This window comes from Hippopotamus amphibius, chromosome 2 (assembly GCF_030028045.1).
Source record: "Hippopotamus amphibius kiboko isolate mHipAmp2 chromosome 2, mHipAmp2.hap2, whole genome shotgun sequence".
NCBI classification, from domain to species: domain Eukaryota; kingdom Metazoa; phylum Chordata; class Mammalia; order Artiodactyla; family Hippopotamidae; genus Hippopotamus; species Hippopotamus amphibius.
The window spans coordinates 64,902,067-64,927,953 of record NC_080187.1 but is presented as its reverse complement, the minus strand read 5'-3'; the positions used below and the strand labels follow the sequence as shown (position 1 = coordinate 64,927,953).

At 37.9% G+C, this 25,887-nt stretch overlaps 1 protein-coding gene across 3 annotated transcripts; it reads right to left on the bottom strand.

Moving 5' to 3' along the window:
• Positions 1–16,286: 16,286 nt before the first annotated feature.
• Positions 16,287–25,097, bottom strand: PRXL2C (peroxiredoxin like 2C). Of its 3 annotated transcripts, XM_057725043.1 has the most exons (6): positions 24,781–25,082; positions 24,278–24,346; positions 23,329–23,382; positions 23,063–23,168; positions 18,641–18,772; positions 16,287–16,658 (listed from the first exon to the last, which is right to left on the bottom strand). In XM_057725043.1, the coding sequence occupies exons 1-6, from the start codon at positions 24,976–24,978 to the stop codon at positions 16,531–16,533; spliced, it is 687 nt and encodes a 228-aa protein (XP_057581026.1). In that variant the 5' UTR covers positions 24,979–25,082; the 3' UTR covers positions 16,287–16,530. The 3 variants fall into 3 exon arrangements, with proteins under 3 accessions (XP_057581026.1, XP_057581024.1, XP_057581025.1); XM_057725041.1 differs by lacking the exon at positions 18,641–18,772 and having other exon boundaries at positions 24,781–25,076; XM_057725042.1 differs by lacking the exons at positions 16,287–16,658; positions 18,641–18,772 and adding an exon at positions 20,729–22,307 and having other exon boundaries at positions 24,781–25,097.
• Between the last annotated feature and the right edge of the window lie 790 nt (positions 25,098–25,887).

Below are 25,887 nucleotides of genomic sequence, written 5' to 3'. Positions count from 1 at the left end.
TTGCCAGTTACCAGTGTAACTGAGGGTAATTTGCTTCGTGTGTGGGAAATAGAGAATAATATTGTTCAAGATAACATGAGAACTGGGATTATAAAGCAATGAGGTTGCTATTCTTTGTGGTACTGCAGTTGAATCTTCTATAACCAATTAGTATCAAACAATGTAGAGGAGGTTATAGTGCAATGACAATTTGGATTACTATTATTTATAAAAATAAATATTAAATAGATAATACATCCACATGGCTCAAAATTCAGAAAGTGCAAAGCAATAGACAGTAAAAAAAATCTCCATCCCTCTGGTGTCTCCAAATCACCTGGTTGCCTTCCTATAGGTAAACAATGTTTTCAATTTTTTTTTTGTATCCGGTTATAGTCTATGAAAATGCAAGCATATATAGGTTATTATATACCATGTATGTGGTTTACTTTTATATCTTAAAACAAAATAACCTAAAAAAACCCTTATAAACAGAATAACTTTTATAATTTTTAATGAAGATATGTATGATTACATTGCAGCCCATAGATTCTAAGTCAATATTAGAATAATATCTCAGTATTAGAAATTAGCTACACTTTTCCCCTAAAGAAGTGGCAAAAAGGTGCTTAAAATGTTTGTCTGTGGTCACAGGTCTCTCTACCAGAATATCTCTGGTACTATATTTTCCTCATTAAAAACATACATGGATCATTGTTGCCAATACATTTTTGAGGTATAATTGACATAACATTATATTAATTTCAAGTGTACCACATAATGATTTGATATGTGTATATATTGCAAAATGACCACCACAATAAGTCCAGTTAACATTCGTTATGATACATAGTTACAAATTTTTTTTCTTGTGATGAGAACTTTCAAGATCCATATTTGAAAAACTGGGTTCAAATATGCAATACAGTTATTATTAAGTATAGTCACCATAATGCACATTACATCCCCATGACTTATTTATTTATAACTGGGAATCTGTACAATATCAATTCCTTCATTCATTTTGCCCACCCCCTCAGCCCCATCTCAGGCAACCAACAATCTGTGCTCTTTATCCATGAATTCATTTTTGTTTGCTTTGTTTTGCTTTGTTTTGTTTTTAGATTCCACATATTAGTGAGCTCATATGGTATTTATCTTCTCTGACATTTCACTTAGCATAATGCCTTCAAGTTCCATCCATATTGTTGCAAGTGTCAAGGGTTCATTCTTTTTAATGGCTAAGTAATATTCCTGTGTGTGTGTGTGTCTGTGTGTGTGTGTGTGTGTGTGTGTGTGTATCGATATATATCACATCTTCATTATCCTTTCATCCATTGACAGACACGTAAGTTGTCTTGGCTACTATAAATAATGCTGCAATGAACATGGGGGTGCAGATATCTTTTCTTTTTTTTAGATTAATTAATTAATTTATTTATTGGCTGCTTTGGTCTTTGTTGCTGCACACGGGCTTTCTGTAGTTGTGGTGAGTGGAGGCTACTCTTCATTGTGGTTCGTGGGCTCCTCATTATGGTGGCTTCTCTTGTTGAGGGTGCGGGCTCTAGGCTCAAGGACTTCAGTAGTTGCAGCACATGGGCTCAGTAGTTGTGGCTCATGGGCTCTAGAGTGCAGGCCCAATGGTTGTGGCACACAGGCTTAGTTGCTCCTCTCGGCATGTGGGATCTTCCCAGACCAGGGCTCGAATGCATGTCCCCTGCATTGGCAGGTGGATTCTTAGCCACTGCACCACCTAGGAAGTCCCACAGATATCTTTTCAAGGTAATATTTCTGTTTCCTTCAGATAAATACCCAGAAGTAGAATTGCTGGATCTTATGGTAGTTCTATTTTTAATTTTTTGAGGAACCTCCATAGTGTTTTCCATAGTAGCTGCACTAATTTATCTTCCCTCCACCAGTGCACAAGTGTTCTCCTTTCTCCACATCCTCACCAATGTTTGTTATTTCTTGTCTTTTTGCTACTAGCCATTCTAACAGGTATGAGGTGATATTTCATTGTAGTTTTGATTTGCATTTCCTTGATGACTAGTGATGTTGACCACTTTTCATGTACCTATCTGTATGTCTTCCTGGAAAAATGTCTCCAGTACATTTGTGTTTGTTTTGTTTTTTGTTTGTTTTGTTTGTCTTGGGTTTTTGTTTGTGTTTTTTGTTTGGTGTTTTTTTGGGGGGGCGGGGTGGGGTTTGGCTACTGCATGCGGCTTGTGGGATCTTAGTTCCCAGACCAGGGATTGAACCTGCACCCTCAGCAGTGAACGCACTGAATCCTAACCACTGGACCACCAAGGAATTTTCTCCAATACACTTTTTCAAAGCATTTTCTTTTGTTCCATTTTCCTCTTCTGTGGCAAGCAAAGTGAACTCACGGGAGGCCCTCATGCTTACCAACATAGACACAAGCAACAAAACATCAAAAGCTGAGCTTTCAGTTTTAAAAACTGGAAAGGAAAGCACACTAGTTTAGGCAGAAAGAAAGATGAATGTTGTGCTTATAAGAGATGTAGGCATGTTGCTTGGAAATATGAAGCTATTTTTTATTTACATCAAATCAATAAATACATTCACATATGGCATTTTAAGTCCTTAGGAGTCATAGTCTGGAAATGTCAGTGATTACAGGCTGCTCTCAGATTGAAGTTAAAAACAGAGCTGGAAATATTTCTAAAGAAACCTTTAGAATATTCTGGGTGCTACCTATTTTTAAAACTGGCATTGTAAGAAGATTGGCATAATATTTGAAATATTTTTCTAGAAACAAGCTTTACTTCCAAAAGAGCTTTGATCAAATACTTCATCATGATGAATAAGGCTAATTACACTTGTGGTCCATGTGAGCTGCTTTTAAAAATTCATATGCAAACCTTCTTCCAGCACTTCAGTCTCCTGCATTTCCCTGCAAGACCTTCAAACCGCTGTGAAGTTTACTGCCCCTGCAGTGGGCTGTTTATTTTGCTACTTTATTGTGTTGGTTACCCTGATATTCTTCCTGCCCTCCCCAAATATATTCTGAATGATTAAAGGCAGAAATTCTGCTTTATCTACCCTGTAAGTCTCCCACATTACCTAACACATAATCGGAACTCAAAAACATCTTTTCCTTGATTATCAGTCTATATCACCTATAAGGTAGAACCACAACACAGATCCCAAACAAGAAACATTTTAGGTGGGAACTGAAAGTAGAGGTACATGTTCTAAAGATATACAAATTATTTTTCCATTTCCCATGTATAAATAAAAAAATTGATGACTGCCCTCTCTTTCAACGCATAGCTGTAAAGGCAATTATTGGGTAATAATGTAAGACACAAAGCAATTAATACATCTACATAACAAGCTATGGTATATATATATATATATATAGAATATATATGTGTGTGTGCATATATGTTCAAAATATATATTCAAATAAATATATACATATCTGTGTGTGTGCACCTATACATTTAATTTTCAAAAGTACTATACACAATTTAAGAATACAAAAGGTATAAAGAACGACATTACAGATAACCCACTATGCCACTTAGGAATGAAATGGGGACTTCTCTGGTGGTGCAGTTAAGAATCTGCCTGCCAATGCAGGGGACATGGGTTCAATCCCTGCTCCAGGAAAATCCCACGTGCCACAAAGCAACTAAGCACGTGTGCCACAGCTACTGAGCCTGCACTCTAGAGACCGTGAGTCACAACTACTGAAGCCCACACGCCTGAAGTCCATGCTCCGCAACAAGAGAAGCCACTGCACTGAGAAGCCTGCGCACTGCAACAAAGAGTAGCCCCTGCTCACCACAACTAGAGAAAGCCCGTGTGCAGCAATGAAGACCCAACACAGCCATAAATAAATAAGTAAATAAAAAATCAGCACTGATCTCAGACTTCTAGCCTCCAGAACTGTGAGAAAAGAAACTTGAAAAAAAAAAATGTTGCCAATTCAGCCATAGCCCCCCATAGCCACTCTAATCATCTCCACCTTCATCCCCTAAAATATTTTCATTGTCCTTAATTTGCTATTTCTCATTGCCCTGCATCTCTTTAAAACTGTAATACATATGTAGGTATCCTTAAACAATGTATGCTATTTAAAACCTTATACCACAATTAAGTCATCCATTTTCCTGGTGACGAACGTTAAGGTGCTTCAATTTATAGCTACAAACAAACAATGTTGCTCTAGACATTCTTGTGCATTTCATCTGGTTTATATAAGACTGACTCAAGAGCTGTACACGTGTTTTATTTTACTAGGTATTGCCAAATTGTTCTGCAAATTGTTTCTCCAATTTACGCTCTCAGTGTCGGTGTATAGAGTACCCATAACTCTGTGTTCCCAACATTTGTATTGTCATACATTTTATTTTTTACCAAATTCCTGCTTATAAAATAGTATCTCATTGTACTTTTAATTTGCAAGTTCTTAATTACTAGTGAGGTTCAACATACCTTCACATGTTTGCTAGCCTTTTATAAGGTTTTATCCCCGCTATAAATTTGTGATTGTATAGTAAAGAACATGGTCTTTCCCCAAAAGAGGTCTGGCCTTTGCTTTCAGCTTCCGAGAGATAATCTCTAAGCCTTTGGAATGCCTGATAGGAGTGTTTTTGTTTGCCTGAGGGCCTTGAGTCATACCAGATAGACTATTTTTTATTTATTTGTTTATTTTATTTATTTATTTATTTATTTATTTATTTATTTATTTATTTATTTATTGTCTGTGTTAGGTCTCTGATGCTATACATGGGCTTTCTCTAGTTGTGGCGAGCAGGGGCTACTTTTAATTGTGGTACACGGGTTCCTCATTGTGGTAGCTCCTATTTCAAGGCACGGGCTCTAGGTGCATGGGCTTCAGTAGTTGTGGCACATAGGCTCAATAGTTGTGGCTCACAGACTAGAGCACAGGCTCAATAGCTGTGGTGCACGGGCTTTGTTGCTCTGAGGCATGTGGGATTTTCCTGGAGCAGGGATTGAACCCATGTCCCCTGCATTGGCAGGCGGATTCTTAACCACTGTGCCACCAGGGAAGTCCCCAGATAGACTATTGATATGATTAACAATGTATTAATAATTTATGGACCAACCACTATGGAAAACAAAAAATTAAAAATAGATCTATCATACAATCCAGCAATTCCACTTCTGCATGTATACCCAAAGGAAATGAACACAGGATTTTGAAGAGATATATGCAGCATTATTCACAATGGTCAAGAGAGGAAAAAACCTGAATGCCCAACTGCCCAACAACAGATAAATGGACAAAAAAAGATGTCACACACACACACACACACACACACAAAGGAATATTATTCAGCTGTGAGAAAGGAGGTTATCCTGCCATCTGTGACAATATTAATGGACCTTGAGCACATTGTGCTAAGTGAGATAAGTGAGACAGAGAAAGACAAACACTGTATATCACTTATATGTGGAATCTAAAATAGTCAAATCCATTGAAAAATAAACAGAGTAAAATGGTGGTTAGCAGGGTATGAGAGGTGAGGGGATAGGATTGATGTTGTTTAAGGGTGCAAACTTGCCACAAGTAGTAATTAAGCCATAGAGATCTAATACACAGTATAATGAATATAAACAACAGTATTATACTATAATAATGAGTGTGATAAACTTTGTTACAACTGCAAACATATTATAACATACCTGTATCAAAGTAACACATTGTAACCTTAAATTTACACAATATTATATGTCAAATTTGTTTGATTAAAAAAATGCAATTTATCATAGAAGTTTTGAGTCGTGTGGTATCAGCTTAACCTCTGGAGGGGCTGGAGACTGAGATCAGCCACATGGGGAGTTAACCATGCAGCCCCAGTAAAGACTCTGGATACCAGCTTGGATGGGCTTCCCTGGTGGCAGTACTCTATGCTATGGTCACTCATCATTGCCGGGAAGGAAACACTGTCCAGAGTCCAAGGGCAGAGGGCAACTGGAAGCTCTGCATTTGGTACTTTCCTGGGCTTAGCCCAATATTCTTTTTCCCTTGGCTCATTTTAATCTTTTCAAGATTTTTAAGGCCTATTGATTTTAATTCTTTTCCTGTGATAAACTGTAATTGTGAGTATAACAGCTTTCAGTGAATTCTGAGTCCTTTTAACAAATTATCCAATCTGAGTATGGTTTTGGGACCCCCTCCTTGAAATGGCAGTTAGTGTCACAAAGAAGGGTAATCTTGTGCACTGTGCCCTTCAAATTTGCAATGGTTGATCTTGTTTGCCTATTTATCCTATTATGTTGTTTATCTTGTTTTAAAAATTGGCTTGTAGAGGTTCTGATGTATTCTTTTTTTATATACATTTATTTTTATATTTTAATGATTTATTTATTTATTTGGCTGCATTGAGTCTTCATTGCTACGAGCAGGCTTTCTCTAATTGTGGCAAGCAGGGTGGTGGTGGGGGAGGGGTAGATACTCTTCGTTGCCATGTGCAGGCTTCTTATTGCAGTGGCTTTTCTAGGCACATGGGTTTCAGTAGTTGCAGCATGTGGGCTAAGTAGTTGTGGCACACGGGCTTAGTTGCTCTGCAGCATGTGGGATCTTCCCGGATCAGGGATTGAACCCATGTCCCCTACATTGGCAGGCAGATTCTTAACCACTGCGCCACCAGAGAAGTCCCTGATATATTCCTGATATTAATCATTTTTTGTTGTTATATGCATTGCATATATCTTTTTCCAATTTATTTTCTTCTTCCTTGCTACTCTTTGGTTAGAAGATTTTTATTTGATTGAATCTCAATCTTTCTTTTATGATTTTTGCTTTCTTTAAAATCTTATTTAAAGATTTCTTTCCTACCCTAATTTCAAAAAAACATTCTCCTACAGGAAATAAAAGTAGAGACATTTTGGTTTTCACATTTAGCTCTTTAATTCTTCTGGAGTTTGTGTATTTGGTGTGAGTTAGGAATCTATTAAAGAGAATTAGATTTAGGGCTTCCTAGGTGCCACAGTGGTTAAGAATCTGCCTGCCAGTGCAGGGGACACGGGTTCAATCCCTGCTCCAGGAAGATCCCACATACCGAGGAGCAACTAAGCCTGTGTGCCACAACTATTGAGCCTGTGCTTTAGAGCCCGTGAGCCACAACTATTGAGCCCATGTGCTGCAACTACTGAAGCCCATGCGCCTAGAGCCCATGCTCCACAACAAGAGAAGCCATGGCAATGAGGAGCCCGCACACCATAATGAAGAGTAGCCCCCACTCGCCGCAACTAAAGAAAGCCCATGCACAGCAAAAAAAGACCCAACACAGCCAATTAAATAAATAAATAAATGAATAAATAAAGAGAGAATTAGATTTAGCTGAAAATAATAGTGATTTGAAAAACAGTGGCTTACAAATATTGCAATAATGTATTTATCTTATCCTATGGTAATCAAATATCCCAGCACCATTTATTTATTAATTCTCTGTCCTTTCTCCAGTTATCTGCAACATAGACTTGGTCATATGTCATGTGTCTATATACATGTATGAGCTTTCTATTCTATTCCATATGTGTGTATACATATATATCTTGCCAATTCCACATCATCTTAATTGTTATGGCTGTCTTCTGCATTTTGATATAGAACAAGGCACTTCTTGCCTGTTGTTCTTCAGGAATGTCTTAGCTCTTCTTGACTTTTTTGCTCTTCTATATAAATTTTGGAACCAGCATTTCAAGTTTCATGAAAATTTCTGTAAGGATTCTGTTAGGCATCTGTAGATCAATTTGGGAACAACTGACATTTTTAGGATAATGAGAATTTCTCTTTGTGAATATTATATCTCTACATTTATCAGGTCCTTTATTTCTTTAATAAAGTTATATAATTTTCTCAGGTTTAACACATGTTATATTTATTCCTGGGTCCCTTATAAGTTTTATTGCTCTTATAAATGATTTTATTTTATTTTTATTTGGCTGCACTGCACGGCTTGCAGGATCTTAGTTCCCTGACCAGGCATTGAACCCGGGCCCTCAGCAGTGAAACCACGGAGTCCTAACCACTGAACCGTCGAGAAATTCCCATAAAAGATTTTAAAATTAGGTTTTCTATTTATTAAGGGTATGTAGAAATGCAACTGAATTTTGAATATTGATATCATATTCAGCAACATATTTTACTAATTCTAAGTATTTGTCTAGATTCTTTTTGTTTTTCTATGTAGACAATTATGGCATATGTGATAAATGAGAGTTTAAGTTCTTTTCTAATTCTTATACTTTTTGTTAGTTTTGTTGTGGTTTTGAACTGGCTAGAAATTTGGTATAATGTCAAATGTTAGCAGTAGAAATGAGCAGTGTTATCATATTCCTTTTGTTTAAAGGGAATAGTTATGGCATTTTCTCATTAACTATGATATTTGCTGTAGGTTTTTGGCAGATAGGTTTTATCAAATAGAGGAAATTCCCTTTTATTCCTAGATTTCTTAAGGTTTTCTAATACGAACAGATGCTAAATTTTATCATGTGCTTTTTCTGCTTCTTTAAAATAACTATATACATTTTTTCTTTCTTAAATGTGATAATATGGTGAATTGTATTTATTTTTATCTGTAAAACCAAATTTGCATTTCTGGAGTAAACTCTACTTTATTGTGAAAAATTAAATATTTTATATATTGTTTGATTCTGCTTGTCAATATTCTTTTAGGAATTTTGTGTTTGTTCATGGGAGAGTACAAACTATAATTTTCCTTTCATTGTCCTAGTCTGATTGAAGTAGCAAAGTAAAATTAGTCTCATTTTTCTATTCTCAGAAAATTTGTATAAGATTGGAAATATCTATAACTGAGTCACTTTGTTGTACAGAAGTAATTAACATCACAGCACTGTAATTCAACTATACTTCAATTTAAAAAAAGATTGGAAGTCTTTTCTTTGAAAATTTGGAAACTTTTAAAAATTTTGTAGAATTTACCTCGATTTGGTGTTTTGTTTGTAAGAAGAAACTGTTGATTCAATTTTTAAATGGTTATAAGGCTACATAGGTGCAACTGTGTACCTCAGATTGGGACTTAAACCCATGAGTCTGGGACTCGAACCCAGCCAAAACCTAGATCTTCCAACTGAGATCACACACCTGGTTTCAGGACTTAATGAAGCTCAGGTTCTTGATGTCTCATCACAGAAAGAATTCAGTGAGAGACAAAGTGATAGGTAAGAAGTTTATTTAGAGATTTATTCAGAGAGAAACACTCTGCAGACAGAGTGTGGGCCATCTCAGAAGGTGAGAAAGGTGCCAGGGTATGGGGGTTGTCAGTGTTTGTAAGGGTGGTAATTTCACAGGCTAATGAGTGGGCGGAGTATTCCAGAACTGGGCCACCGCCCACTTTTTGATCCTCATGGTCAGCCTTGGAACTGTCATGGCACCGGCAAGTTGACTTGTCCGCCATCTTGGACCCATTTGGGTCTAATCAGTTTATGTTATGTCCTTGGGCTATTTGTTTCTTTCAAACGTTGTGCCCTGCCCCCTTCCCTCCCGTTTTATAAGTATCCTGTTTCTGTTAAGACTTTTGAAAAGTTACTTTTTATATAAAATATATTCATTTTCTCTAAATGTTCAAAATTTATTGACATAAAGTTATTCAGAGTGTTTTTATATTTTAACCTCTGCTATGTGTGTAGTTAGGTCCCTTTTTTACTACTAATGTTTGTACTTACTCTCTTTTTTCCTTCATCAGTTTTACCACATATTTGTCTACTTAATACCAGATTTTGGCCTGTTGTATCTCCCTATTATTTCTTTGTCTTTATTTACTCAATGGCCAGCCTAATTTGTCTTATCTCCTTTTTTAAAGAGTTTAGTTTGCTGCTTTTATTGTTTGTTTGTCTGTGTTGCTTTGGTTTTGTTTTGTTTTTCTTCCTTTTTTTTGTTTCTTTTTTTTGGCCTCACCACATGGTTTGTGGGATCTTAGTTCCCCAACCAGGTATTGAACCTACACCCTTGGCAGTGAAAGCATGGAGTCCTAACCACTGGACCCCCAGGGAATTCCCTAGTTTGCTGCTTTTTTAACTTCTTAAAGTTGAGCACTTACTCCATTAATTTTCAGCTCTTTTTTCTTTCCTAATATGAGTGTTTGATGGTATAAATTTACATTAAAATACTATTTTTGAAGAATTCCATGAGAATTGTCATTATTCAGTTGTAATTCTTAACATCCATCACAATTTCTATTTTGTCCTGTGAGTTTTCAGTGTTTTTTTAATTTAAAAATATCTATGGAGGGTTTTTTGCTGTTGTTGTCATTGATTTCTAATTTAGTTTCAGTGTTGTGACAGAATATGGTCTGTATGAGCCTGAGTCAGAAGTTTATTGAGATTTATTTTCAGGGATAATATATGGTTAATATTTTATGTTCTTGAGAATGATGGGTGTTTTGAATTATTGTTTAAATTTGTTAATTAAATTAAGCTTATTATGTCTATTGTTCAACTATTCTTTATCTTTAATTACTGTTTTATTTATTTTGTTTGCTTCATCCATCAATGAAGATGATCAGTAAGGTGACCGTATAACTTATAGTCCAAACCAGAACATTTGAGAGTTAAAAAAGCCACAAAAATAATAAGATTATATAATTTCTTGAACTATTAATTGACAATTGTTTCAGTGTAGAGGGACCTATAATGTGGGAAGACATTCTGGAACCTTTTTGAAACATTGATGTGGGCCGAGCGATGGGATTCAGAATGTCCTGCTTGAGCAGTGGAGGAGCTGAGGGTGCGGGGCGTGGAGACTAATATCACCCTGTTTGGTCCTGAGGGATGGCTGGTTAGCCAAAGACGGGTAAGATTCCTCAGAGGAGGAACAACCTAAGACAGGCACAGCCGCAGAGGGGCCAACAGGGGTGGTGCATAGAGCCTTCCTTATATCACCGTGTTTGGCCCTGGAGGATGACTGGTTAGCCAGAGACGGGTAAGATTCCTCAAGGGAGGAACAACCTAAGACAGGCACAGTCGCAGAGGGGCCAACACGGGTGGGGCACAGACCCCCAATATCTGAGAGAGGTCTCCTGCCCCCAGGGCTGTTTTGCTCTCCACACCCAGCTCAAATCCACACCTGCTCAGCTCGGACCCAGGAAGTAAACAAAGATAATTGCCTCAGTCATGTGAGGCCTTTGATTGTTTATGAGTGTAACCTGAGAATGTTAGCCCACGAACTCAATAAAAGCAGCCTGGGATGAGTCAGCGGGGCTCTTGATCCGAGAGGTCTTGAGCCCCCCCCCGCCCCCCCCCGTCCCACTTTTCTCTTCAGTCTGTGTCTGTGTCTTCTTCAAGCTTGCGGCACCCGTCACTCACCTCGAGTCGCCGAGCTGGTCTCGGCACTATAACAGTCTACTCGAAAACTATTAAGAAAAAACATTTTCTATACATTTTAACTTTATATTGATTATCCAAACTTTAAAAAGGGAACTCCCTGGTGTTCCAGTGGTTAGGACTCTGTGCCTTCGCTTCCAAGGGCCCGGGTTCAATCCCTGGTCTGGGAACTAAGATCCCACAAACCATGTGGCCAAAAAATTTTCAAAAAATACTAAAAAAATAATAATGTAAGCAGAGTAATTATGCTTAGCCCATGTTTATATACTTTAGTCCGTTGTAAGCTGAATCTGTCTCTAATACAATGTCATGTATAATAAACTAATAATGGTTTCATTATTCTTAATTTTTATATCAAATTCCTTGCAGCCTTCTCTAATGTTGCATTTTATAGGTAAATGACTTAGAATTGTAGACCTCTTCATCTGATTTTTCTCTGTAGTCCACATTTCAAGTTGAGAATATTCTATCTCTACAAGTACTAAGGTACCTGGTAAGCTCAGGACAAATTTTGCTAAATGAAGGATATTTTCAGACCAATTTTTTTCATATTAAAAACAATATTGGGGGGAGGGATAAATTGGAAAATTGAGATTGACATATACACACTACTATATGTAAAATAGATAACTAATAAGGACCTACCATATAGCACAGGGAACTGTACTCAATATTCTGCAATGACCTATACGGGAAAATAATCTAAAAAAGAGTGGATATATGTATATGTATAACTGATTCACTTTACTGTACACCTGAAAATAACACAACATTGTAAATCAACTATACTCCAATAAAAAATTTTAAAAATATATTTCAGCCCCAACATTTTCAGATACTGTTTTTGCTTCCACATAGTGACTTTAATACATAATTTTTACAGCATGAAACTCATCAAGTAAATACTTCACTTAAAATTCTTTTGAATGTTTCACCATATTTTGATGCTATAAAATCATAGACAATTTTATTCCTTTTTAAAAACATATTTCTTTCCTTTCTGATGCACAATTCACTTTTACCCAGTTAAAAACAGGAACTCTAACATAAGTTCAGAAACTATAAAGCAAAGTTATCGAAATTAAATCTTTTATCCTATTTGAGCTTTCAATTATTTATTTTGTTTAGTTTTCTTCAATATCTTCCTATTCGTAAGTTTAGTTTTCAGTCACAGATTTGCTAAAAGCTTCAAAAGTGATAGTTTTTTGGCACTCCGTTCATTGAATAAATTCATCAAAGATTTCCAACTTACTAAACAGAAGAAATCAAAACATACAGAACCCATTAGAAGAAAAAAAGTTCACTATCAGTGAGAACAGGCCAGGTTGACTTACAGAGCAGTTCTTCAACACTTCAAACATTTATAACGTCTGCTTAATGGTGAGCAACAGCAATAAAGTGCAGACTGCCAGGCTCTCTCTTTCCAAAATTGTTATTCAACATCAGCTTCTTTCACACATCGTGTTGCCTTATCACTCTGTGTACACGTTTTTAGAAATTGGCACGTTTTGTCAAAACTACCATGAGATATCGCTTCAAAAATATCCATGGCTATTTTTTTAAAAAGCAAAACAAAACAAATGTATGTAGAATAATTGGAACTCTTGTGCATTGTTGGTGGGAATGTAAAATGATACAGCTGATACGGAAAATAGTACGGCAGTTCTTCAAAACAAACATAGAGTGCCCACTTGTGGGAATATACACAAAAGGATTGAAAGCAGGGACTCAAACAGATATTTGTACACCAATGTTGATAGTAATATTATTCGTAGTAGCCAAAAGGTAGAAATAACCCAGCTATCCAGATGAATGGATAAACAAAATGTGATACACACACACACACACACACATTCACACACACCCCTTCGGGATATTATGCTTAGTGAAATAAGCCAGATATAAAAGGATATATATATTGTATGATCCACTTACATCAGGTACTTACAATAGTCAAATTTATAGAGATGGAAATTAGAACAGTGGTTGCCAGGGGCTGGGGGATGGGCGAAAGGGGAGTTATTGTTTAATGGGTGCAGAGTTTCAGTATTAGATGATAACAAAGTTCTGGAGATGGATAGTTGTGACGTTTGCATAACAGTATGAATATACCTAATGCCACTGAACTGTATACTTAAAAATGGTTAAAATGGTAAAGTTTATATTATGTATATTTTACAATAAATAACACTTATAATGGTAAGTTTAATGTTTTGTATATTTTACCACAATAAAAAAATTTTACTTGGTAAATTTTGACAGCTTTAATCTGTTTTGATTGACAGCTTGTTTGGACCCAGTTATGAGTTATGTGTGTACCGCAACACTTTCCAAAACACGTCTGCCTCACAGGTTTCTTAATTTAGTATGAATATTACTTTTATCAAAATATATATATTCATCCCAATTTATGCTCATATTGTCACCACAAAAGCAAATCGTTTTTCCTTCAGTGTTGAATTTTTAAACTGAATTTAGAGTAACACACACCATACTGTCAGATATTTCACCTTCCAGAAGTTTTGCCTTGATTTTGTAAACTGGATTTAAAAAATAAAGAATCTTTAAGCTCCTTTTTAAAGAATGAGTTTATCTGATTTTCTATTTGAAGCATCTGATAATACTGACTTCAGAGTGGTATCCTGTAACTGTTTTCAGAGTTTTCTGCTAACAGAGCCAGTACATGAAGAGCTATCACTTCACTTTTTAAATGTGCATGAGAAAACCTGGAACTGAAAATAAGTGAAATTAATTTCAAAGAACTCTGATCTAAACGAAAAATCATTCCCCACAGAATGATGTGTAAATGTACCTTCTGCAACTGCATATCTTAAATCATCTTCCGGAACACTACTTAAAATAACTCTTAACCTTGAAGTAGATGTTGCGGCTTCTACGGAAAGTTTGTCGTCCAGTTATCACTTTGCCCCACCCCCCACTCCCATGGTAGACGGCAACGATTTTACACAAGCTATTAGTTCGCTATCAATCTTCTTCAGAAACAAAAATTCTTGAATTTTTAAATTAAACATGCACTTTCATTTTATTGAAATTCTCTTTGCCACAAAGGTTCATTGCAGAAGCTTTACAACGCATTTCCTCACTGGGCTCCTTGGTCTATAGATGGATTTGACTGTAGCCCATTCTTAACCTGCTGTGGCCCTCAGAAGTCCCAGGTCTCAGGTAGTGCTTTATGCAGTGGTCTGGTCTTAGTTTTAACACTCTACAATGTAAGGTCTTTCTTTGAGTTGGCCAAGGAACAGCTTCTCTAATTCCTGGGAGGGGGGACAGCCCTCAGGGCAGCCCGTGGCTTCAATGCATGGTCGACAGCCTGGTTTCTGCTTCTGTTTGGCCCTTTTGGAATTTCCTCACTTTCTTGTAAATTCAACTTAAAAAAAGATGTTTCTGCTCTGTAAAATGGAGTTGACAATGACGATGATGCTAGTAATACTGATTCTATAGAGCTAGTATAGGTAAAGCACTTGGCATAGGACCTGGCAAATAATCAGCACCATAAAACTATTAGATGTTATTATTTTTTAATCCAGCATTTCTATATATTTATCACCAAAAGATTTTTCAAAATTTTGAGTCCAGTACATTATTTCATTTGAAGTATGTTTATGCATTTCACAGCACCTATTATAAGTCATTTTTATATTAAATATGTTTGTTTGCCTAGGCAATTTACTACTGCACTGTATTTATGTAACTGTTCCTCCCTGAAACCACACAAAGAAATTTATGTATCTCAAAAAATGTGGTGTACATTTTTATAAGGTACATTATAAATGTAAACATATAAATTTTGTGTAAGCTATGATTCAGCAGTTTTAAGTCTAAAATCAGTAAAGGAATCTGGGCCACCAGTCTTTCCTTACTATAAAAAATAGCACAAAATACCTTAATTTCAACTTTTGTAAGATATCTCATTTTTATTGATTAAAAATATGATTTTCCATATACAAACACATGAAAATACATTCAAATTTTTGGACACTTTAAATTTATATTTTGTGTATGACTCCATATGCTTGATATAAAAGTATTATAAGTTCAAAGCAGTATTATACTTGCTAATAATTACCAATATTTTAATCTTGCTGTACTTCTCACCAGAATTCCTGGGACACTTCCCACTAAACATATTAAGATTCTAGAAAAATAAAAGATGACAATTATCCACTAAATAGAAGCAACTTGGGGGTGAGAAGTAGAAGCTGTTCAGGAATACACAACCAAACCACAGTGTACGTTTAAATTACAAAGATTTTTAAAAAATTTAAACAATTAAAATTTTCTTTCAAAAAGCATACTGATTATATTTTAAATATGTATCTGAGATATCTAAAACATATTTTTCTCCTTTTACCCCCACCCCCTCACCCCAACAAAACCTAGTGAAATGGATAATGGGTGTGTGGTCAAGGAGCTGTGAACACAGGCTCTGTGAAGGTTTGATCTGCTGTGTTTCCTCTGAGTAAAGCAATCAGGATAGAAACTTGTGGACTGCAGCCTATACAACTGCACCTTTCTGGAGCTTGCTGTGTAGGAATATATTCTTCATATAACTTTTAAAGACCTTTTACTCGCCAAAAAAATGAATCATGTTCATTATAGGGAAATATAAAAAAGTATTGAAAAGAAAACAAAAACACCTGTAATCCTACCACATGGTGATACCTAGTGGTGATACTCTGGTGTGTTTACTTCCTGTCTTTCTTTCTAAGCATACAAAAATATAAACATACACATGTAAAAATGTAATTATACTGTTTATAGAATTTGAGATCCAGCTTTTCTCAGTGGATAGAATGGTCTTGGGTTGCTTCCCTTTCTTATGTTCTTCATAAGAATTTATGACTTTAATGGCCAAAAAACCTTCTTTGAATGGATATATCATAATGTAAAATGAAGAATGGTATTTATAATTTTATGGCTTTTAAAGTTTTATTTTGTATAAACAAAATTTTTTTACTTATACAAAATAAAACTTTAAAAGCCGTAAAATTGTACATATATATCACATTTTTGACAACTGATGCCTCTCAACATGCTATTCAACGGGTGGTATATGGTCTCTTTATGGTTTCATAACTCCTCAAAGGCTCGGAAGAACCAGTAAGTTAGGCACTGCACAAGGATACTACATTCCCACATTTCAGATCATATCCCAAGGTCCATTTGAAAGCGACAGAGTCTGTAATGTCACACATGGATAACTGAAGGTTTGCCTGTAAAGTCCACGTGCTGAACTCCCACAAGCTGTAAAACACAGTTGATGGGTTTATGATCCAACCTATTCCTATCACGGTGGATAAAATGGATGTTGTTACCTAGAAGAGAATAAGAATAAAAAGTAGAGGTTGACATATAGTATTATTCATTAGACTTATTGCTTACTAGAATCAAGGAAGCATGTTAACTTTAAATTAGTCGAAAAGGAAAAATTATTTACCTGGAATACATAGTATTCTCTATATAACATAATAATTTTTAATTAAGGTAGTAAAGCATGACAGAAATTATGGTTAAATAAGGTTGATACTTAATGTTTTATGAGATCCAAGGGGAAAGATTCTTAAATTATAACCTTCTATTAGGTTTTATTAAATGTAGTTAAATAAAATATCCTGTCAAACAGGCAGGCAGAATATGCCTGCTATGGAACTAGTGTAGATATCAAGCTGGAAAATCATCTGTTTCATAAACGTAATAATAGAATAAATCACTTCCTTAAAACAATTTGCTCCCAAATACTGATTTAATAGGTTAACTACGTTATAACCATAGACCAAAAGAGGCTGAAAATAAGAGGATTAAGAGAATCAGTTACAATATACTTATATGTTCACAATTCTTTTATCTGCTCAAATAAAATAGTCATAATTTATAGTCTAGGTTCTGTTTACTTTGATTCTTGGACTTCAGACCAGATTTTTAACTTAAAACATTAATTAGTAAATATTATAAGAGGTATGTTTTCTGCATTGTACTGCACTGTACTGTACTGCTTTCTGCTATCTGCAGTAATCACTGTAGATTTAATATTGGCTTATTGGCTAATTTAAAATTGGCTTACTATCAAATAAGGCAAAATGAAATACTTGGTTAATCGTGTAAGAGATTTGTATAGATAAACAAATCCAGCTCTTTCCTTAAAGGAGCTACAATTTTTCCAATGGGTAGTATCAAAATTTTCTCCTTATTAATTCTGTTCCCTACTTGGCACACAAATGATGCTTTCTGTGTGCTCTTCATTCTTACACAACAAAACGTGTACTCAAATGATGCTGAAACTTGGAGATGAGGGACTCAAAAATTAATGCCTTACAAGTTTGAGAATGGAAATTATTCATTCAAAAATATGGCTCAATGTCATTCTGGGCTAATTTATGGGATTTAGCCATGTTCTCATATAACACGACTTCTTTTTTGGCTAGTCTAACTAATGTAAATTCATGAGAGAGAGGGAAAGGAAGATTAAATAAAATGAAAGATTTTAGCTAGCTATAGTGTTCCAGCTGCAAAAAGCCAAAAAGTTACAATACTTGGTCAAAATCCTCCTTCTAAAGACTTCCTTTTAGACATCTGGAATTTATTAAAGTAAACGGTAATTTTATAATTCATAGAAGCTATGCTCACTAATATGGATAGTTCTAAACATGAAGAAGAACCAAGAAAAATCAGTTTATAACACAGTGATTTAGGCTTTTTTTTTACAAGTCACCAAACCACTGCTGATTTTTCCTATCCCAAATATCTGGAATCACTCAGGCATGGAATGATGGCCACATTACATCCAATAAACAGACATCAAAAATACACAGGAGGACTTCCCTGGTGGCGCAGCAGTTAATCTGCCTGCCAATGCAGGGGACATGGGTTTGATCCCTGGTCCGGGAAGATCCCACATGCTGAGGAGCAACTAAGCCTGTGTGCCACAGCTACTGAGCCTGCACTCTAGAGCCTGCGAGCCACAACTACTGAAGTCCGAGTGCCCAGAGCCCATGCTCCGCCACAAGAGAAGCCACCACAATGAGAAGCCTGAGCACTGCAATGAAGAGTAGCCCCCCCCACTGGCAACTAGAGGAAGCCCATGTGCAGCAACAAAGACCCAATGCAGCCAAAAATAAAATAAATTTACTAAAAAAAAAAATACACAAGAACATTTGAAAACAAACAACACCCCCCTGACTGTTACCATGTCCAATTGCCCATTTTTACATGGTGGCTACTTTTATGAAGAAAGTGGATAACCTCTTGACATCTAGAAAGCACGAGAAGTGTACTGCTGAAGCTGGGCTTCGATGCTTACCTGGACCTAAAATGAGTGTTCCACCTTGCTGAGCTGGATCTCCTTGAAAGTCAAAAAGAGGGCCAGTCACTGCCCGCCACAGGCTGCGAATGCTTCCTGAGAGTATATTTGATTTTATATGGGGGCTCTGTCCTGAAACATTAAGAATTGTCTTTTTAGATGTTATCATTTTATATTTGATTAGATAGTAAGAGAACATTAGTATTTCTAGAAAACAGTCTCCTTCTGATGTGTCATCTTACTTTTGACTTGCCTTTTTTTCTTCCTGACATCTGAACAGTTCTCAGCCTTTTACTACTAATGTTTTAGACCAGATAATTCTTTGTCCTGTGCAATGTAGGGTGATTACCGTCATCCTTGCTCTCTGCACCTACCAGATGCCATAGCAACCACCATTCACTACGCTGTGACAACTGAAAATGTCTCCAGACAATGCCAAACGTCCCCTGGGGGGAGGGGTTGCGAACGACCGCTTTAAAGGAAGAAGTGATGACAGACCCACATCACTTTCTGCCACAGAAAAATGTCAGCTACAGACTTCCCAAACTGGTAGTGCTTTCCTTTCTCATCCCCCATTTATATTTTGTTTAGTTTCTTACCTACTAATAGATAACTACATTCCTCTTCAGGAGACACTGTGGCACAGACTGTTACATGCTGGTCAAAACCTGTTTCCTCTTTCTGGGCCCACTGCTAAGCATCTCCCAGTCTTCCTGGAGTGTGGTATGGCTCCATGACTACACTCTAGCCAATGAGCAAAATGATGTGTGCCACTTCCAGGGCACCTCCTAAAAACCTCTCAGGAGCGATTCTCCATGTTCCTTCTACGTCCTTTGAAGTTTGGATTGACAACAGTGAAGCCACAAGATGGAAGGGGCCTGAGTCTTTCCTACTGTGTCCCTGAGTTGCTGCTTGGAGAAGCATCCCATAGATACACTCTTCTTGAAATGTGAAAGAAAAAGAACCTTCTCCCATGGCATGCTACTGAGACTTTGAGGCTTAGCTGTAACAACAGCAACTATAGCTACCATTCCATCTTTGCTTGGCTGTCAGTTTTTCTGTTTCCTTTCTCACAGTGACTGATACTTCACTTCCACTCTCTTTGAGTAGAGAAATTCAGTGTCTACCTTTCTTGTAACTTTCTTTTTCCTATCTCTGCCTTTTGTGTCTTGCTTTTAGCCTTTCTCTTTTTTTTTTTAAATTTTAACTTTGGACTCCACCAGTTGTGAGGCCAGAGAATGACCAGTTGAGCAGCCAGACACCATAGCCCAGGTCCTCCTGCTCACTGTGGGCTGGCCCTCCAGGTGCACGTCCACCCATGTACTGCAATTACCAGTCCCGTTCACCTTCTCCTCTGGGGTCGCAGGACAGAGCCCAACCCTCAGTCCTGTGGTCTGGTTCCTACTAGTGCTTTTTGCTTTTTATTTTGATGATTATGCTGCCTTTGACCTGCCCAATTTTTAATATTTCCAGATACCTACTGTTTCCTTCATCTCTCCAACTTTTCTCTCTCTTTCATGTTTACATTAGGATGGATATTCATCTTACGAAGAAACAAATACAGGCTCATTAGCTTAGAGACATGGGTAAAGGACTAAAGTTGACTGTTTTTTAGGATTTTACACCTAAAATAAATGTTCATAAGTCCAAATGATCTTATGTCTAAAGAAGGGTCATTTAATATTTCTGAAATTTTAGAAATTCAATTGAAGAAGATTCCACAACCTAGAACTTCACAATCTTTTCTGTAAAGCACAATCTAATTTTGCCAGTATGAATTTAGTTAGGTGTAAAACTCCTGTTTTTAATTTTTTCTTCTTTACTTTGATTCTTGGACTCAAGACCAGAATTTTAACTTGAGACATTAGATTAAGTAAGTATTATAAGAGGCATGTTTTCTGCATTGTACTTACCTACTGTCTACAGTAATCACTGTAGATTTAATACCATAAATTGCTTTATTATCAAGTAAGGCAAAATGAATTACTGGGTAAACCCACTACTCCTTTGAATTTAGTGGCTTTATTTTCTTATTCTTTGTCTTTATAAACCGTTCCATTAATTTTAAACTATTATATTTTATTTTCGGTGTCATAATTTTCAAGTAGGATTATTCTGAGACTGATTCTGAGATTTGTGCTTTTTCAGGGAGGAACGTTAAAAAACTATTTTGTGAGAACCTAGTGTTTTCTGTTTGGAAATACAGTAGTTTAACACAGATCAAAGAGTTTAAATGATTTGAATACACTCTCTCTTATAATTACAAGCATGTACTTTGCTTCAAATTCATCTGTTTTCTTTGCAATTCCATATCTTTATTGAGGCAATGAATGGTAAGGTGCTTACTAAAGTGAAACTCACAGTTTATGTCTAAAGTGGTTAAATGATAAACAGACCTTACACATACTGAGACTGCTATAGCACAGGAAAACAGTCTACCAAAGACTAAGGTTCACAATCTGTACTGCTGCAATTTCCTATACTAAAAAGAGAGGGGGGAAAAAAGAGCAAATTCTGTATTTATACTACTATCTCATCATTAGTTTTATTTATTTATTTGTTTGTTTATATATTTATTTATTTATAGCTGTGTTGGGTCTTCCTTCCCATGCGCATGGGCTTTCTCTAGTTGTGATGAGTGAGCTTCTCAATGCGGTGGCTTCTCTTGCTGCAGAGCACAGGCCCTAGAGGACTTGGGCTTCAGTAGTTGTGGCACGTGGGCTCTAGGGTGCAGGTTCAGGAGTTGTGGTGCACAGGCCTAGTTGCTCTGCAGCATGTGGGATCTTCCTGGACAAGGGCTCAAACCCATGTACCCTGCATTGGCAGGTGGATTCTTAACCACTGCGCCACCAGGCAAGTCCCATCAATAGTTTTCATAACTGATTGCTTTCTTTAAAAACATCAGTAAAGGGATCTTGTCGACTCTATTTCATAAGTAGCTCTGTGATCTGTCCCTCTGAATCTCTACTTCAGGCCTTGTCCTTTCTTTCTAGCCTGTTACTACAAACTTCTCAAGAATATCACTGACTCCCGTTTGGCAGGTTCCAATTGCTGCTCCACCTGGCAACAAGATTGTATCACTTCTCCACTCAAATATAATACTTTTATGACTCCCCTACTGCCTCCAGAACAAACTCAAATTCCTTGACATGTTCCCAGACTCAGTCGCCTGGCTCACACAATCCCTCAACTGGCTCCTAGACTCTGGCCAGACACAGGGAACTGCACTTCTCCAAGAGTCACATTTTTTCATACCTGTGTGCTTCTGTATGTGCTACTTTCTGTCAGCTGCACCTTTCCCAGCCTCACTTCACCCAGCTAACTTCTTAAACAGCGAGCTTAGACAACACTGCCTCTAAGAAGCCTTCCCAGATTTTTCTCTCCCTGTGCATTTCTGGTATTATAGACATTTCTGCATTATAGGTATGCCAGTACATGCTCTCCCCTTTTATAAGCCGTAAACCGTAATGTAATTGACTATTTGCTTCTGTCTCCCAGAGTAGATTATGAGCATTGAGATGGCAGGGGCTGTGTCTTTTATCACAGTCCTCCCAGGAACATCCAACACAGTGGGTGCCACGGGTGTCATTCTCAACATTTGTTGTGAATAAGTGATGTGAGTTCAAGTTGAGTTCTCTTATTTGGTATTTCAGAAGCCAAGTTCTTCCTATATAAAACACATAAAAATAGTTCGTCGAAAGCTTATTATACTCTTAATTGTAAAGAGTTGTGTAAGGGCAGAGAATGTGGACCATATAAAGAGAAATAAAACACAAACTTTTCAACTAACTATACTACCGACCACCTTAAGTGCAATTACAGAGTATACAATAAAGTACAAGGTGCTATTATAATTCAATGAGGGCAGCAATTGCTTCTGTTTGAAGAGCTATTAAGAGCTCCTTTGAGCTGGACTTTTAAATGAAAACAAAGATTTCATCAATTAAAGAGCACAGAGTGTTCAAAGCCATGGGATGAAAATATATTAACTTAAGCAATGTTATTCTTCTTGTAATTACAAAAGTAAAATGTACTCGTAAAAAATACAAAAGCCACTTTCCTCACTCCCATACCTTGGGGTAAACACTGCAATGTCTTTTAAAACATTTTTCATTACACACACATATATGGTGTAGCTATTTTGGTTACAAAAATGGTTTTTATTTTCACAAAAATGGAATCATACCAAAAACACTGGCCTGCAACTTGCATTTTTCATTCATTTAGTACTTCACCAACAGCCTTTCACGTCATTACATCTAGGAAATGAATCTTTTAGAGTCTAGTGAAGCTGGATCACTAGAATCATAAAAAGCAGGCTGATTTATGAATTTACCATTTGTTCCCCTATGCATATATATGCATATGTGAAATGTGAAATATACCATTAGCATTTTCTACTTGAGACATATCATGTCTTACCTGAGGAGACAATTTCTTCACCTCTTTTCATTCCCAATCTTTTATAAATTTCTCTCTCAGGATCAACATAGATTTCATGAGAATACCCAGTCAGTTTGCAGAAAGGCTGAAAAAAGAGTATAGCTGGAATTTTTATCAAAACAAATGAGAGAAAAATAGTGACTTAATTTTAGCAAATATAGCCTACGTTTAGTGATTCAAATAATATAATTTTTATGTCTGAACCAGATTTAAGCTGTTAGGGTCCCCATTTGCTATGTATTTACCTCAATATGATGGTAGGATGACTGTCCAATCACTATAAGAGTGACATTTGCTTCCTTTAGGAGAGAAAAAGGACATGTACATATTATTAGAAATTATATGTTTCATACAACTTCCCCAATCCAACTCTTTTGTTCCATTCTAATACCATCTATAGGCTTCTAGAAGAATGGTATAAACAGCAAAACTGTGTGAGTCAAAGCAAAGAAATGTATGCTAAAATGTTCAATTAATTCAGATGATTCTTTTGCTAAGTAAGAATTTCAAAATAACAGTCAGTAATTCTCTACACATTCCCCAAAGTGATACATTAAACAAGAATAAAAACTATTAAAGTAGGGTTATTTAATCAGACAATTTTATTCTTTCAACATCTCAGTTGATAAGGTCTGCTGAAAACAGATCTTAGTTTTACAAAAGCTACCCAATACGTTCACTCAAAAGCTCACCCGGGGATAAACCTCTATATGCCTGAAAAAAATACACATGTATGCGGCTGTCACACGAATGTGGAACGTGCATTCCACTAACACAAATTTTCACCTTTAAGATATATTAGTATTCTCCTATAACGAACAACTATTTGGAGTGTCTTTATGACAAAAATAAAGAGAAGAAAATATTCCTAGCATTTCTGTTTTTGGTCAGTATCAATCAACACTTGAGAATAGGCAGGTTATTAGGTAACATCAAATTGCTATTCTGGTTAGGATGTTTATAATCAGGCAATAATGACTAGGACAGAAATAGACTTCTAACGGGTCTCCCCTTTTTGTAGGTGTTGGAGAGATGGGGGGCGGGGGCGGTGAATAATCGGGGTTTTTGAGTGTCTGCGCTGGAGAGGTGGCGCGCTCCGCACCTCATCCCGTTGCACTCCTTATACCTGGTGGGTGATTTTCACAAGGCCACCCTGAAGCGAGGCACGCTGCTGCGCACTCTCAGGAAACTTACTTGCAAGAAACTTTTGGGGATTTTGGCCAGATCTTCTACGTATTCCTTGCAGACGTAACACAGGAAATGCTGAAATCCCAACACGGGCAAAAAAGGACAAGTTAGCAGCTAACACCCTGGGACTCCGAAAGGACCAAGCAGTGCATCATGCGTGACGCTCATTAACACCACACTCAAGACCGGCAGAAGGAGGTGGAGGGGCGCCCACGTGTGAAATTCGGCTGCACCCAATCCCTGCTAGGCCTCTTCGCTCGCCGAGAAAACGGCCTTGGCTGGGCGGGCTGCTTTTCCAGTCCCGTTCAGGGAGGCGAGAGGAGCAGCTCGCATTCCGGAAGCCTCTAGCGGACGAGCATGGGAAGGGCCGGGCGCGCCGGGCTCCGCTCTCGGGCCCGGGACCCTGCCAGGGGCCCGCTATAACCCCCCAGCGGAGGCCGTGGAAGCAACCTCCGTCCCAGCCTGCGGGCGAGGTCCCTGCTCCGCGTCGTCCCGCCGCCCGCGCTCACCCGCACGAAGACCACGACAGCGCGGCGCTCCCGGAACAGCGCGCCGAACGGCAGCCGCCTCCCGAAGGCGTCCAGCACAGGCAGGTCGGCCACGGCGGCGGCCAGAGGCTGCCCGCTCTCGGGGCCGCTTGCGACTGGGGCGGGGGCGGCGCGGCCGCTGACCTGCCGCGTGACCGGGGCCACGGATGGGGCGGCCATCGCGCCCTGCGTCCGCGGGCCCTCGGTTCGCGACGGTGGGGGGAGCAGAGGCTGTGCGCGCCGGGTCGCTGCCAAGCTGGGCGTCCGGAGCGGTGCGCGCCGGCGGGGCGGGACGCAAGGGGCGCAAGGGGCGGGACTGCCCGAGGCCCAGGCCCGCGGGGGCGCGCGGGGGCCGAGCCGGGGCGCACCGGCGTCTTCCAGGTGAGGCCCCGCGAGTCTCGGTTTGTGCGCAGCTCCGCTAGTTCCGAAGCTGCGGGAAGGTACGGAACCGCTGTCGCGTTTTCGGACTCAGCCGCTCATGGTGGGGAGAGACACAGAGAGACAGACAAGAGATCCAAGCCGAGAAAGGAGTTAATTAGGAAGAAAGCAACGCCTGCGCTCCGTAGCCACTTGGGCCGAAGTTGGTTTTTATCTGTTCAAGAGACCCAGTTTACCGAGCGCATCCATAGTTATGATCCGATAGATTTGTTTTTCCTTCTGATCTGCTTTTAACCCACTCCCTTCTCAGGTCTCGTTGCTGTTTGTTTTGTTTTGTTTTTTTTGTTTTGTTTTTGGAGGTCTCATTAACATACAGTGTAATGTACAAGTCTTAAGTGTGGCGTTAAATTTTATTTTTTAATTAAATTTTTAAATTTAAAAAATTTGCCAAAATTTTATCATGGAAATTTTAAAACGTGCCTGGAAAGTTGAAAGACTCTTGCAGTGAACACGCCTATATCCACCACCTAGAGTCAACTGTTAACATTTTACTCTATCAGAATCTGCGCATTTGTCCATAGTTAGGTGAGTTTTGCCTGATTATCCACCCCTGTTAATCCACAACCCTATAAAAATATGGACCACCGCTATCACTTGAAAAAATTCCCACAGTTGTATTTTTTAAGAGCTGGTATGATAAACCTATTTATA

Excerpts from the sequence above, each read along its gene's own strand:
- PRXL2C (XM_057725042.1), bottom strand. The coding sequence starts at position 24,978 with ATGGCCGCCCCATCCGTGGCCCCGGTCACGCGGCAGGTCAGCGGCCGC. Across the intron at positions 23,169-23,328 it reads CATCCTACCATCATATTGAG|CCTTTCTGCAAACTGACTGG; the intron begins GTAAATACATAG and ends CTCTTTTTTCAG. Across the intron at positions 22,308-23,062 it reads TGAAGAAATTGTCTCCTCAG|GAAGAACTTGGCTTCTGAAA; the intron begins GTAAGACATGAT and ends TGTTTTATATAG.